Source organism: Melospiza melodia, chromosome 8 (genome assembly GCF_035770615.1).
Source record: "Melospiza melodia melodia isolate bMelMel2 chromosome 8, bMelMel2.pri, whole genome shotgun sequence".
Lineage (NCBI taxonomy): Eukaryota > Metazoa > Chordata > Aves > Passeriformes > Passerellidae > Melospiza > Melospiza melodia.
This window is the reverse complement of record NC_086201.1, coordinates 3,755,001-3,770,000: the sequence shown is the minus strand read 5'-3', so window position 1 is coordinate 3,770,000 and position 15,000 is coordinate 3,755,001. Positions and strand designations below refer to the sequence as shown.

Genomic DNA, 15,000 nt, shown 5'->3' with positions numbered 1-15,000 from the left:
TGAGTATGGCCCTATCAGATCCATGGAGATGAGACACATTTCACCACGCTGCCCCTTCTATAGACTCTATTTATACACGAGGATGAATGAATTGACAAGACAAGAGGTGCGGCATATAGATTTGATATACTGGCATAAATTTAGGATGATCTACATTATTCATAAGTACTGAAGCCACAAATGAGATATGTAACAACATCCAAAATGAGTGTCAATAGAATCTGTTCCCGCAGCGCACCATCGTATATTCCTATCTGTCACATATTCCTTAGAAATTTCTCCTTCTAAGAAATCTGGTGTGCTCAGTCTGGAAAGCAGCATTGCCTTGGGATCTGTGATAAGGCTTGCCTGGAAGAACAGGCTTTCAGAAAACTGTCTGAAAAGGAAGTGGACAGAAAACACGAAGAATTTCCTGCTACTGAATTATTGCCTCTTTTTCCAACACAGCTGTGTCTCAGTTGGGGACCTAAAAGTTATTTGGATCAGAGCAACTTCTTGGTGTCTTAAAAATGGCAAAATCAAAACCAAACCAATTGAAATATCACCAGTCCAGCAGGCAACAGATATGACAGAACTGACAAATAAACTAATCCCCAGTCTATTTTTGCAGACTGATGAGGCTGAGGGATGCAAGTCTACACTTTGGAAAACACATACGAGCTAAAACATCGGATATTTTGACACTCGCTTGTCATTACTGTACATTTTTAAAAGGTTTAATTTATTACAAGTGCACCCAGTAGAGGATTTGATCATTCTCTTTATTGCTATAATGTCTCAGGAACAAAACTGTGCGCCTGAATAAAATCAATTTATTTTCCAGACAGGTGAAACTGTTCACTGAGTTGTGGTTCTGCAGAAGCCAAGAAACGGAAGGACTGTCCAAAAAAGTGGTATAAAAATATTAAAGATTAATGATCACTTTCATGCCAGATACAAACTAGAAGCTCTCCACAGCAGTCCTTAACCTCACATTTGAGAGGGAACTAAGTGCTTTCACCTGCTAAAATCTCAGTCTGGATTTCACATGAGTGACCCTGACCTGAAAGATTTTGCTTCTATCTGAACCATCCAATCACCCACACCTATCTCTCTGTTTAAATAAATACAGAAGTGTTACTGAACCACAAGTCATAAATAAGGTCTTGCCCTGCTAAGTAAAATAAAAAATGCTTATTGTCTTTAATAATTTTAATTTTACAATGTATCAATATTATTTCATTTCCCAACTAGGAAAATTCTAAGCACATTCTTTAGGATAAAAAATACAAAAATGAAAACTACTTCTGAAAGTATCCACTTTATGGTAACTTTAAAGTAAAGAAAAAAGGAAAGGTACCTGGAATTTCACTAAAAGTCTCTCCGAGCACGGACACATGGAAAGTCAGATCTTGTTCTTTCAGCTTCATCAGGACTTTAAAGAAAGTTTCAGGATCTTTGTCATGTTCCCTTAAAACAAACAGAATTTATCTCAGCATTGTCTACATTTAGTTGTGAAATTATGGGAGGTTTTTTATTTATCAGAACACTGTTCCTCTAAAATTGTACATTCGGGGACTGAATTTATTCAAATAATTTCCCTCTTTGCTTCTCCTGCATGGCTGAACATTTTCCTCAATGTAGCACTTGAGCTCAGATCTATCAGATTCTTCTCTATCTCTTCCCTGCCCTCAAACAATGCATTTACTCTTCAAATTATCAGCTTTGAAAGTGAGAAGGACTGAGCACCTACTTGAACATAAAATTAATTTAAAAAACGGGTAGGAAAAAAAAGTGTTTGGATTTGGTTTTTTTTTCCCTGTCCAAACATATGCATGTAACTTCCATTACAAAATTTTTTGTTTGTTTTTTTTTTTTTGTTTGTTTTTTTTTTTCAGGAGAAACAGATTAAACAAAAACTTCTCCTAAACCTACAGGACTTCTCAAACTGGAATTTTAGGAATTCATGCTATACTCATTAAAAGATTTCAATCCATTCAGTGCTTTGGGTAAAGAAAGGAATAAACTACCACAAGGCCTTTTCTACCTTTAGATTTTTATGGAGTTAACTGGAAATTAAAACAGAATATAAGAAACTTGTACTTATTTATAAACTCAGCTGAAGACAGTATTAAAGGTTTGTATGGGTCTGACACTCAATGGCATGAAATGTAAGTTAGATTATCTAAAAATAAATTAACCCTCCAATTTTCCAATCTATCTTCTCTACTAGCACAGAATGAAAGGTTCAAAAGGTATCACAAATGATTTAAAATTCCCAAATTCCTTAAGTTATATTAAAAATGGAATGAGATAATTTCCTCACTCTAAGGTGAATATTAAATCTTGCATTTAATTACTCTGCTTTAAATTATTGTATTTCAACAGATGTGCACCATATGCCTTTAAAATATTTTGGTTTTATTTATTATTTAGAAAATTCCACCACTTTCCTTCCTGTATTAAGGGAAAAATCTATATCTCAGCTATCCTAGTGTCTTTCTTCACAGAGGAATTTTGTAGAATGGAGTCTGTAGGTCTCTCACACTAGTATATGAAAGATTAATAATTATATCATTCAGGAAATCTGAAGCCAAATGACATCTGCAGCTCTACACGTGTTAATTTCTCATTCAGTCAATATTTTTGGTTTAGGGAATTAAAATAAATTAATCTTATAATTAATGTGACTTCCCTAGGCTGAGAAACCTCCAGGAATTGTGGACTTTTTAGAATTTGACACATTTTCTTAAAATAAAGCCAGACAATAATCACTTTAAGAAGTCCTCCATCCCCCCCAATTTGTTTTGTTCCCAATAATAAGGAGGAATGCAACTGCACAAGCCTTGTGATTTGTTTCACATCTGTGAACCAGGAGTTTCCATGGCAATTCCAGCAACCCAAGTGGATGCAAGCACTGGTTTGCAGGGTGTATTTCCCCCAATTGCAAAGATCTCAGATCTTTGACTATTAGTTTGCTGCATCCTCATGCTAAAAAGAGCCACCTGTTTCTGGTAGGTAACTTCTGTGCAGAAACTTTTGCCAGTATTGAGCTCCCTCCAAATGCCCAGCTCCAAGAGCCAACACGGGATCGCGTGCGTTCGCATTTGGCTGGAAGAGAACATCCCCGTTATGAATGCTTGCAAGGAGAACTTCTACAATGCTGGGAGCTGGTGTGATTCATGACAGAGTTTCCCCTGAGCCTCAGTTTCCCCCGGACAGGTTTTTGTGTGTGCTCTCTGAGCGATGCCACGAGCCCAGCCTGGCTCGGCTCGTGCCGGCGGACCGGCGCGTCCCCGCGCGCGGAGCCGACAGACTCGACAGCCACGACGCTGACAGGGATCCTTCCAAGCTCTTCACAGCCCCGCCATCAGCTTTGCAGTCACAAAAAGTCCTTCCAGCAAAGGATATGCTTTCCCTCTCGCTTTCCAGAAGAGACCAGGGGTCCCAGAGGCAGCCAAAAGTGGAGGATGCTGTTGGAGCCACATTGTCAAGGAGCTGGCAGGAGAACGCGGAGCCTTACAGCTCGGCGAAGCCACATAAGCTGCACATATTTAGGAAAACTGATAGGAATTGGAAGTTGCAGCTTTGTTTAATAGGTGGGGAAGAACAGAAGGAAAATTTGGCACCCAGAAGGAATGCTGAAAGGGGAAACGTTTCCTCTGCACTGGAGCCGCTCTTGCGGGTTTTCTGCTGTAGGTGATCCTCCTTCCATCCCCCAGTATAAAATGTTTCCCTTTTAGGTGGCACTCCCAGATTTTAATGACACATTTTGTGACTCTTGTAGCTTTTCTGTTTGGGAGCTCATCTTAAGTGACTCCATCAGTTCCTGTGACTTCTCCACACCACAAGCATTTTATTTTCATTAAAGACCTCCAGAAAACTCCTGGCCCGTGCACCTACAGACTGCACTGTATTATTATTCTTGCAGAATACTGAAGGTATTAGCTGCTCCTGGTAGAAACAAATAAATAGTACAAGACCACCTCTTCGAGGCATCAAAAAGGAGAGAGCTCTGTTTCTTGGCTGACATGGAAAAAATCATATACAATCCAGTCTGCCTTACTCAGCAACAACTGCTAAACACACCAGATTGCCATAGCAGTGATCGTGGAAAAAGATGAACACAATATGGAATGTCTGTTCTGTAAAGATCTGCTCAAAATGATGTGCACTTTTGGCTGCATCTGTTGCATTTTTGAGCTTTATTAAACAGTATTAATTATATATACTCCATTTCCTGAAGAAGAACTGCAAAACAGTATAAAAGCCTGATATTAAAATGCAAACTTTTCTTTTAAGATATTATGTTTGGGGAAAAATCAATATAATGTGACTCCAGGGTCTGGCTTTGTTGTTTAGTTGAGGTATTTGAAATGCTTTTGTATTTTCACTTGATTTGATATGCATCTGGTAAAGGAAAAATAAGAACTAGGCATGGTATGAAGATGTTCTAAATTTCATCCTAAAAACATAAAAACATCAGAATGACCAAACTACAGCTGTAATGCCACAAAACAGGCACATACACCACACCTGTGCTCAGATTTGAGAGCCCTGCCTTGGAGACATTAATCTCCATATTCAAAGCTCTCATTGTTATCCAGGATTTTTTATTATTGACTCTAACTCACAATTTCAGAGAGACATCTGAAGTTTCTCTTAGGAACTGGCTGAGGTTCAGTGATCTGGGTGGGGGATGTGGACCAGGGTTCATCCTCATTTAGTGACTTCCCTTTGTAATCTGATATAAAACTTTGAGAAGTGTCCTTGAGCAGGGAATGGGAGTGTGGTGGGAGCGGCACCACCATTACTGAGCCTCCATTATTGTCTCTGCCTTAGATTTTCTGCCATAAAATGGGTGTGACAATATTATTTTTTCACCACAGAAGGATGCTGTCAGGATTAATTGATGACTTGACATCCCACTTTTCAGCCTAAAGTAATTTTAAAAAGCAACCTCATAGCACTATGATGATGCTCCTCTATACAATCAATGGCAACATTCTCCAAAACACCCTTCTGCTCTTCAGGGATTTTGGGAATTCAGCCTGAGCCCTTGAGCCTTACCTATTGCTGGGACTGGAAGGAGAGTACATGGAGACCACCTAAACTGGAGTTATTGTCACCCACATCCCTAACCAGTGATGTGAAACACATTATTAAAAAACAGGAAAAAAAAAGAAATAGCAGAACTTGGCCCTTTACATTATTCAATGAATATTCATCTCTTGAATTTGGGTGAAATTCAGTAAGAAACCCATATGGTCTTCTCTGACTTTAGCTTAATTTTTTAGTCTATGTAAGCTTATCCTACATGGTGATAATCACAGTTATTTAGGATTTGGAGGAAGGCACAACTAGCAATGCAATTAGGAAGTGGAAGAGTTGTGAAAAAGCAGGACTTGTTCAAAGGCGGAAAATAAATGAAGTCTACTAAAAATACATACTAAAAGCAGGAGTTAATGCATTTATCAGTTAAAAATGGTTCAAAAACAGGGGGAAAAGTCTTAATATTTGAGAAAATATTCCATAAATGCCATGTAATGCCTGTGAAAGCCACAGCCCTGTGGTGACATCTCTGTGAATGACAGAACCAATTGGGCTGGAAAGGACTTTGAAGACCATGGAGTCCCACCATTAAGGTGCTACACATTCTGAAAGGGTTACAAAAGCAATATCAAAAGGGTTGATCTTAGAACATTTAGCATGGGAGATTTTCAGAGGGAGAGAATCCCAAATTGTGCAGTGCCTTAAATCCAGTGGTTGCAGCTCCTTCTGCCTCCCCATTCCCCAAAATCACTTCGACATCATGGGCAAAGGTGAGAAATGGAACAAAATCCTCAGAAGTTGAAGCAAGATATTTTTAAAAATGTGTTAGGCCGTCTAGCAAGAGGTAAAAGATGGATTTCTGCCTGCCTACAATGAATGCTAGAAAATAGCTGATAGAATATGCCACTGAAGAATCATTCATTATTGATGAAGCTGGGCAGCAGTCGTGGAGATGAAGGAGCCAAGAGACATCCTGGGAGAAAAGAAGGGGACAGGGGACATCAGCCAGGAAAGGCACGGCTTCAGCAGAGCACAGGGAACGTGTGAGGGGCTGGGCAAGTCCATGAGCACAGAATCAATAATTAAAAATAAAGGAAATGAGGTTTCCAAGACACAGACTTTGACGTGGATGACATTGATCCTTTTTTTGGGGGGGAAGTGAAGTAATGAGCATCAAAGAAGGCAGAGGTAGTGGGCAAAGCAATTCAAAGAGTAAGAAAAACACAAGAAGAGAAAAAAAATATTAAAAAAATTAAAATATTCCTGGTGAAAACTAAGTATGGCATATCCAAACACAGGGAGGAAAAGGATAAATACAAGGTAAATAGAAGACCTACACACACCCTACAGAATTAAAACCAAGGTTCCACTTCATCCAAACTGATACTGAAGAACAATACCAGGGATTTTTTCCCTCCATTATACTATGCACTGTATTACACTTTGATATTTCACATTAAATCTTGAGCTCAGAAAAATTTGAATACAGGTTTATTATAATCAAATAATGTTGGAAAGAGAAGTGTGGCCATAAAAGATAAACCTGGCCTTCAAAACAGAGAATTGCAGAATTCTGGTCTTTTCCTGACACTGTTTTCCCACAAGACAGCACTGCCCAGGTTTCCAAATCTGCAAGATATGGTCTTAAAAGAGCTTTCATTTACAGAAATATGGTGAGAATCACAGTCAGTAAATACTTTAGTAGAATAATATTCTTCTTAAAAAAGAGGACTCATGTTACAAGCCTATTCAATACATGAAATGTAATACATTCCAGTAATTATTTTCACAGAGGACAGAAGACTTTCCTAAATCAAATGACTTTAATATACATTTTCTATGTTAAGATTATGAGAGGAAAAAAAGGCGACAAAAAAAAATTAAAATTCTAATACCAAATTCTGGTAACAATGCTCATGATAAATGCAAAAAAGGAAATGTTACTGCCAGGAAAGGACAATTAGAAAAGAAACAGGGAAAAAAGAAATAACTATGAAAATGCAAACATGGAGGAAAAGTTAATTGCTTTCCATTTATTCTATTTATCACAGTATTTTTCCATTTCCAAGATGAGGCTGAGGTAGACTGCAAATATGTAGTTAAGTCCAGCGAGTTTTCCTTTTCAGCTGATCTGCTCTAGAAAATGTCTTTGCTGTAATTGTGCCTCTAAACATTGTCTGGCATCATCAGCATCAAAAGTTACCATAATATTTAATACCCCCTCAGTTCACAGAAAATGGAGTCAAGTAGAAGAAAATATTTCTGCATGAAAAAGAACCCTACAGAATAAATTTTAGCTGGCAATTTGTAGGTCCTACAAGCAAAAAAGGGTCCTGATCCTTGCCTGTGCTTTCAGAACACCTCTGCAAGCCAAGGAATTAAAAAATGGCACTGGAGAGGCAAAAAGCAGCCAAACAGTACTGGCAAATGCAGTGTTTTATTTTCTATTAGAGCCCATGACGTATTTACAGTGAGGAGTGTGTATTTTACCCTCTGATTTGTTCAAATTGCTGGCCTGAGAAAAATGGGTGGCATTTTGCTTTACGCTGGAAAAGCATTTTCTCCTATCTCCTGTTATCTACAAGAGATTCATAAAAAAAGAAACAAGAAAGAACCTTGGGAGTTTATTGTTTAGATTCTTCTTCTCCCCTCACAACTCATGAAGAAAAAACTCAAAATAAAATATTGCACGTCCCCTAACCAAAGAAATCTCGGGATCAGCATCAGTCATGGAGCCTCCTGCTTATTTCCTAAAGGGAGATTAAGCTTTGAAGACAAAGACCATCATTTGGTCTCAGTTACCTTGGTGTAAAAATCAATGCACTTTCATTCCAGTGCCTTTCATTTCTTTTATTCCAGCTTGGCCAGTCTGGCTGTCCCCAAGCAGAGGATTCAGATTTAAAAAAACAAACAGAACACTTTATTTCAATTTGCAACAAAGCCCTGTAAGTGCTATGGACTACCTCAAAGAGTTTATTTTAAAAAATAAAATAAAATTAACTTCCCTTAGTGTTCTGAAGGCAACATAAAAAAAGGTTTTCCTGTTGTATGGAGGTCATAAAATATCTGAGTGACCCTGACAGCCCTGATAACCATACACAATGTATCCTCCTGCAATTCAACTACAAAATACTGTAGAAAGTCATGTCATGGCAATCATAAGATGGTTATGAATATGGTAGTAAGTGCATAAACGTCTGCTAAAATAGTTCCTTGAAAGAACAAAAAACATACACAAATATAAATTTATGTATAAAGTACTACATAAAAACTACATTCCTACAGATTTTCCTGGGAATGGTGATCCCACCATACAAGACCTTGCGGCCCCTCTGTGATTTCCATCATGGATTCACACAACCAAGCTACAGCTACTTAAAACTCCACCAGATGCCCTGCTTGGGCCAAAAAGTGCATCCTGCTCTTCACTGAGAAATGCCCTGAGAGGAATTAGCTCAGGTACCCGAGATAACTCATCCTTTTGGGAGCGCCAAGGAAGGAGCTTCCAACCAGGAACTTTCTTGGCACCAAGGCTTGCAACTCATTATTCAACAAGATTAAAGTAACTCCAAATCTCCCTGCTTCCAGAATGAGGAATCAACCCAGTGCATTGAGTCAGGTTTGCACAAACACAGCCGAGAAAAAACAGCAATTAGAGGACACAAGGAGGGGGGGAAAAAGCATGAAAAAATGGAAAAAAGGAAAGCAGGGAGGAGAAGAAGGTGAAGAGAAGAGAGTTGAACAGTTGTAGCGCAGTAAGGAGAATTATAATATATAATTAAAAATATATTATAATATAATTAAAACCAGCTTTGATGGAAGAAACATAACCCTCCTATTTCTGGTGAAAATTGGGAGGAATATTAGATCACTTGCTTATGAAATATTTGATTTTTGTCTCTTAAAGGTTATTCCCATACTTTGGTGCAGGGTGCTGTGACTTACAAAGGGGACTGGTGGCACCATCTGCTAAGTTTGCTGGGGAGTTTGGATTACAAAACCTCTTCTGTCCTTGCCTATGATGTTCCCCAAAACTGAGACTTATCTTGGACTATAATCTTCTAGAAAAATCCTGTCCGAAGTTTTCCAGAACATATGAAGAAGAAGATGAAAAAAAGCATAAATACAACATCACCTAGTAAAAGTACAAACTGTATATTGGATATGTTGCAGAAGGTTCCTTGCAGAGACAGGGATGGAGACAGAGAGAGGCTTAGAACTAGAAAAGAGTGAGATTCAAATTTGCTGTACAAGACTATGTGTGAGGAGATGCCCAGGGAGCTGAGCCTAGCAAAGACAGGAGGATGAGGTTCAGAAGACCAAAACTTTTGATTTCTACTCTATTCACCCAAAAGATTGGGTGAATGGAGTAGAAAAGGATTGCTTTGAGAGGGATAGGTGGAGAAGCCTTGAGAAGACTCCTCAATCCCCCCATTTCACATGTGCTTCTGCTCAAAGACTTGGGTTTCACAACTATACAGGAAGGAAAAAAAACCCACCATAAAATGAATTTCCCATCCTGGGAAAAGGGAGAGCCAAGCTTAGTGGAGCTGTTAGGGCAATCTGTGATGCACCTGTTCTGTTACAAGCCTAAATATTCTTCAACTGTCCAGGTGATGCAGTCATGGTCTTACATTAACTCAAAATCAGTTTTTCAACTGTGGCTAAAGCATTTATTCTAACAGGCTCTGGAGGATGGCACTGAAGTGGCTGCTTTGTGAGCATCTGGACAGCACAGAGGGAATCACAGCATCACAGAACCATGGAATAGTTTGGGCAGGAAGGGATTTTAAAGCTCATCTTGTCCAAACATCCCTGCCATGGGCAGGGACACCTTCCAGAAGCCCATGCTGCTCCAAACCAAATCCAACCTGGACTTGAAGGAAAGTTTCTCTGTGTGAAAATTGGTCTAAGCACAATAAGAAGCAGAATTGGGCCACAGAGCTTAAATACAGAAAATAGAGTGCTTAGCAGAAGTGAAAGAACCAAGCGTATTTGGGGAAGCAGTGAGTAAAAAAATAAGTCTCATTTTAATACCATTCTTCTCCAGCCTATTAGGTTCTCCAGTATCAAAATGAAGCCTGCTAAAAGTTAGTAAATAAAGGCTTTCAGGAGAGCTTTATTAAATCACTTATGACTTATCAAGTTAAAACTCCCACTCAGATACCTTAATAAAACTTTCAGAGAATATATTTAATTTTCCTGGAAATCAGAAGCCAATTACTAACTACAGTAGTTACTGTTGGCTACGCCACTGATCAGCTTCCTGTAAATAGAATATTTGCCAACAACTTGAATTAGTTCTCTAAAGTTTCGGTTTCTGAAGGTCAAATAACTATGTAACTGCTTAATAAAGAAGCAAAGAAGTACCTCTAAATATCTCCAAGCTCTGATGGGCTTATATTCTGCTCCTTAGGTGAGGTATTAGCAAAGCTTATTTATTTTCATTTCCAAGGCTTTTATTTGCTCATTCCCTTGTGGTAAAGCTGATTTCCATGATGATTCCCTTCTTAATTTTAATACCCTTTTTACTCATCATATAGACATAAGAATTTTCCATAAAATAATGAAACCCTTCCAAAGGAAATGAAGACAACTAGGAGAGGAAAGTAAACTACAGCTTACTTCTCTTTTTTCTTCCCTTTCCCAATTAATTGATCCACTGTCATATGCATATATGAAAGATTTTTTTTTTTTTAATGAAAGGAAAATAAGGTTAATTAACATAAAAACCCTCACTCCTTGAGATGTTGAATTTTGTATTTTATCCATGCTGCCTTAAGTGCCTTGATTTCCCAGTAATGACCTAGTTCTCCTAATGAGTAACATTAACCCCTGGCTGTAGCTGTCCAGGACTTAATTGTCAACTGGAGCTGAAATAGGAGAGTTTGCCGATCAGCAGGTATGTGGTATATTAACTCATGTCATTTCAGACCCTAATAAATAAATCTGTTGCTAAGGCAACAGGAACATCAGCTGTATCACTTTTTTCTTCCCCCCTCCCTTTTTAAAGGAAACTGGCTTTCACACTGAGCTTTTAAAAAAAGGAAATTAACTACATGTAACCGTAATTAGAAGAAACATCGTTTCTCATCTCAGAAACATATCTACATTAATGAAAAAAGGCATTCAAAAAGAGGGCTGCTTTCTACTGTGACCAGGGTAACTGAAATTATTTCCCTCGACTAAGGGAATGAGATTTGAAGGATACATTTGAGTGGGAAGAGATCACAAAATATCTCAGCTCTTTGTATTTCTGAGAGAGTTCCCCTCTCCTTTCCTACACTGCTGATGCCAACAGAGCAAATGTTGCTTCAATGATTAATCAGGAGCCCAGGCAATTGAAATCAAGGGAGAAAGAACACCACTCAAACCCAAACACCTTCACTGTCCTCTGTGGATCTTTCTGTAAGATGGGCAAACATGCAATTTTTTTGGAAAGCTAAAAGATAAGAGATTCACAGAACATTTAGATCTGAAAAGCCCTCAAAAGTCATTGAGTCCAGCTGTTCCCCCAGCACTGTCAAAGCCATCACTAACCCGTGTCCCCAAGGGCCACATCCACACAGCTTTTACATCCCTCCAGGGATGGGGACTCCACCACTGCCCTGGGCAGCCTCTGCCACAGCTTGACAGCCCTTTGGGTGAGGATTTTTTTTCCTAATCCTCCCTGGCACAACTTGAGGCTGTTTCCTCTTGTGGTGTCTCAGAGCCTCACAGGTGAACATCACAGCCCTCACTTAATTCCTGTCATTCTATCTCAGCATGGAGTGATTGTCTTAAAATTTTCCAAACTGTAGTTTTTTGTTTAGTTTGTGGCTACAAGATGGGATTTCTGAGTCTCTAGTTACCCATATCTCAATCAGAGAGCAGGTAGGAAGGAAATTAAGAGATGCTCACAAGCCCAGTTACTGCTCTTGGAACACTTACTTAACGTTCTACCTGTACTATAAACACAACAAGCTACTCAAAATTCTATCTGGCTTCTCAGTTGAAGAATGCAAAGGTAACACAGAGCATCTTTTTTTGCCAGTATCAAAATTAGAGATGTTTGCTCCTCTGGACTATAAGCTGCCTATAGCCCTTTGAGAAAACATGCTGTAAGAAAGAGGGAGGAATTGATGCTGAGATTTCCATTTTAGCAGAACTTTCACACCTTCAGCACATGCCGGACTTTTCTACAAGCTCTTAAAAACAGTGATCAAGGAATAACACATCTTCCACTGGAAGGGCTCAGTGCCTCAAATTCCCTTGCTGCAGGAAGACATTTCAAGATTAGGCATCATGGAATGAACAACCAAAGAATGGGCACTTCCAAGCTATCTTTCCACTTAAGGCTGACCTTCTCAAATTATTTCATTCACTTTCTTATTTGTTATTTGTTAGAGTCACCATTCCTGGAGGGACTTAAAAGCCATGTGGATCTGGCACCAGGGGACAAGGGTTAGTGGTGGGCTAGGCAGTGCTGGGCGAATGGTTGGACTCCATGATCCTCAAGAGGTCTTTTCCAACCTAAATCATCCTGTGACTATAGTATCTGCTCTACGACTTTACCCCAGCTTGCAGGAATGTGAAGTTAGACTATTTTCACATCTGGAAGAGGAAAAGGTATCAACTTCTACATGAATGTCTCCACATGTTGATGGCAGAGGTTCATCCGCCACATGCCATCAGTGTCATGCTCCTGTGAGTGCTGTTTTCCTTGGGAGTACCTGGATGGCTTTCCTTAGCTACTGCTAAAAAGTTCCCATTTTGAATTTGTCATTTTACATCCTGTGGGCTTTTTATCCTATCTGGTACCTTCTAGTTAACACTGTGCAAACACTTGTATTTAAAGCCTTTGTCTTCAGTCTGCCTTATTTATTCAGCATATTGATCTGTTCTCTGCAGGCTGTGCACAGTGTTGAGGATGCCTGTTGAGCCTAATGGCATCTCTGGGTACTCAAATGTGATTTCTGGATGGATTTCCTTCCTGTTTTGCTGTCTTGTCACACCTACATTTTGATGGGATAAGATTTGGTCCAAAATATTCAACAGCATGAGGAAAATACGAGTCGCTGTATTCTCAAGTGTCTCTATAGGAAATAGTTTTCAATTGAGAGTTCAAACAGTGACTACACAAATCTTGTATTGTTCTGCCAAAAGGAACAAGTTACTGTTGGATATACATGTTTTTAATATACATATATATATAATATGTTATATATTAATTATCTATTATAATATATATATTATATATGTATAAAATAAATAAAAAATACTATTTAAAATCCCTTTCCACGTTCCTGTCCCTTGCAGCTTGCAAAGGACTTTTGCTTGGCTCACTGATGAAGAGCAGCCCCATCACAGAAGGCACAACACTTACTTCTTGTCCCCATCTGGGACAAGCCCTTTCCAAGCTCTTGCTCCTGAGGGAAGAGGACCAGGGCCTCACGTTGGGCAGCCCCATGCTGGTACAGCACAGCCTGTCCTCCATGCACATAATTTCTTCATGATACTCTACATTAAACCAGATAACTGGGCACAGAACTATCTCTGAACACACCAGTTTCCCTTAGACCAGAAATCTTCAGATAGCTTTTGCAATCTAGATTTGGGGTTTTTTTCCTTCTGAATTTGCTCATCATGAGTTCCACCACTGTTCCTTGTGCTCCTGTATCTCCTGCCCCATATCCTCCCCCACGCTCTTGTCACACACTGGTAGGTTTGACATGAGATAATGGCCTTATCTGATCTTCCATGTGAACTGACAGCAGCTATTTGTTTGCATGTGTGTGTAAATTCTTGCAGATTCCCTGCATGATCTTGTATCACACCCATGCAATTCCGGGAAGAAGAATTGATTTCTGACAACTTTCTCTTATCAAGTCTTTATCTGCTTAGATGATACAGAACACACAGGGAAAAAGTAAAAACACAAAGTTTGGGTGAATGAGAGGGAATACTGGATGTATAAATGCTGGTGGGGGAGTTTTGGGGGAGAGACAAGGATTATGCCATACTGGTCCCTGTCATCTTCCTAATACACTTATCCTTCACCAAATATCAGAGAATCGGGAAACGGCTTGCGTTGAAAGGGACATTAAAAACCATCTTGTTCTAAGCTCCCTGCCATAAGCAGGGACATCATCCACTGTCCAACCATCCAAACTGGCCTTGGACTATTCCAGGGATGGGGCAGCCACAGCTTCTCTGGCAATCTGTACCAGGGCCTCACCACCCTCAAAACAGACATTTTATCACATCACAGTAGAAACCTGTGGGACACCACAAAGTTCTGATCAAATGTTGGAAGCTTGTCCATTAATCACCAGAATTTTGCTCTCTCTACACAAAAGGAAGAGTTATTCCTTGGTACAGACCTTGTCAGCTCAGAAACCCATCCTTGCCTTTTATCCACATCCTTGGCCTAAGTCACTCCTGCTAGCAGGGCCTTGCTATAGGTGTTTATAACATTAAGGTGTAGTGATGAAGGAGAAAACAAATTACTCTGTGGAGAACCTTGTGACCCTGCTAAAATGCTGTCAGTTATTTATCTGCTGTGGGCAGAGGTGGCACACTGCAATCCTCGCCAGGCTCGGGCTCCAGGGGGATGGAGAGGAGGGGCAGGGGTGCATCAGAGCACCTCTTCTCATGCAGAGACATTTTAACACCACTTCAAAGTGAGAACATGTCTGCTAGAGAATGGCACCTTGGATTTGGATGTGGTTCCAAGTGGGCAGTGGAAGAAGTGCTGGGGCTAATGCCATATTTCAGGGTGCTGGCTGTCCCTGCTGCTCCCCAGCATGATGAGGCCACCATCACTTCAGTTACAGAGGCTTTCTCTAACAGCAGCACAGCTTCACAAAGGTTATTTAGCCAAAGGTCTTTTGTGTTAGGTGAAGGGGGAACACAGGAACACAAAAAAAAAAAATTCTTCCTTTCTTGTTTTTTTTTTTCACCCCCCAAAATGAAAACCACATGTAAATC

General features: G+C 39.6%; 1 protein-coding gene across 15 annotated transcripts in view; it reads right to left on the bottom strand.

Moving 5' to 3' along the window:
• The window catches only part of GTDC1 (glycosyltransferase like domain containing 1), a 180,236-nt gene that overhangs the window by 26,606 nt on the left and 138,630 nt on the right, over nucleotides 1-15,000 (bottom strand). For 14 of the 15 annotated variants that reach the window (XR_010028526.1, XM_063161562.1, XM_063161570.1 and 11 more), the window contains one exon: nucleotides 1,340-1,449. The exons of the other annotated variant lie outside the window; for it this stretch is intronic. Coding sequence is in view for 13 of the 14 variants with exons in the window: in XM_063161562.1 (XP_063017632.1) it covers nucleotides 1,340-1,449 (110 nt within the window). In the remaining variant the exon portion in view is untranslated. The remainder of the gene's footprint in view (nucleotides 1-1,339; nucleotides 1,450-15,000) is intronic. 15 annotated transcript variants of the gene reach the window in all.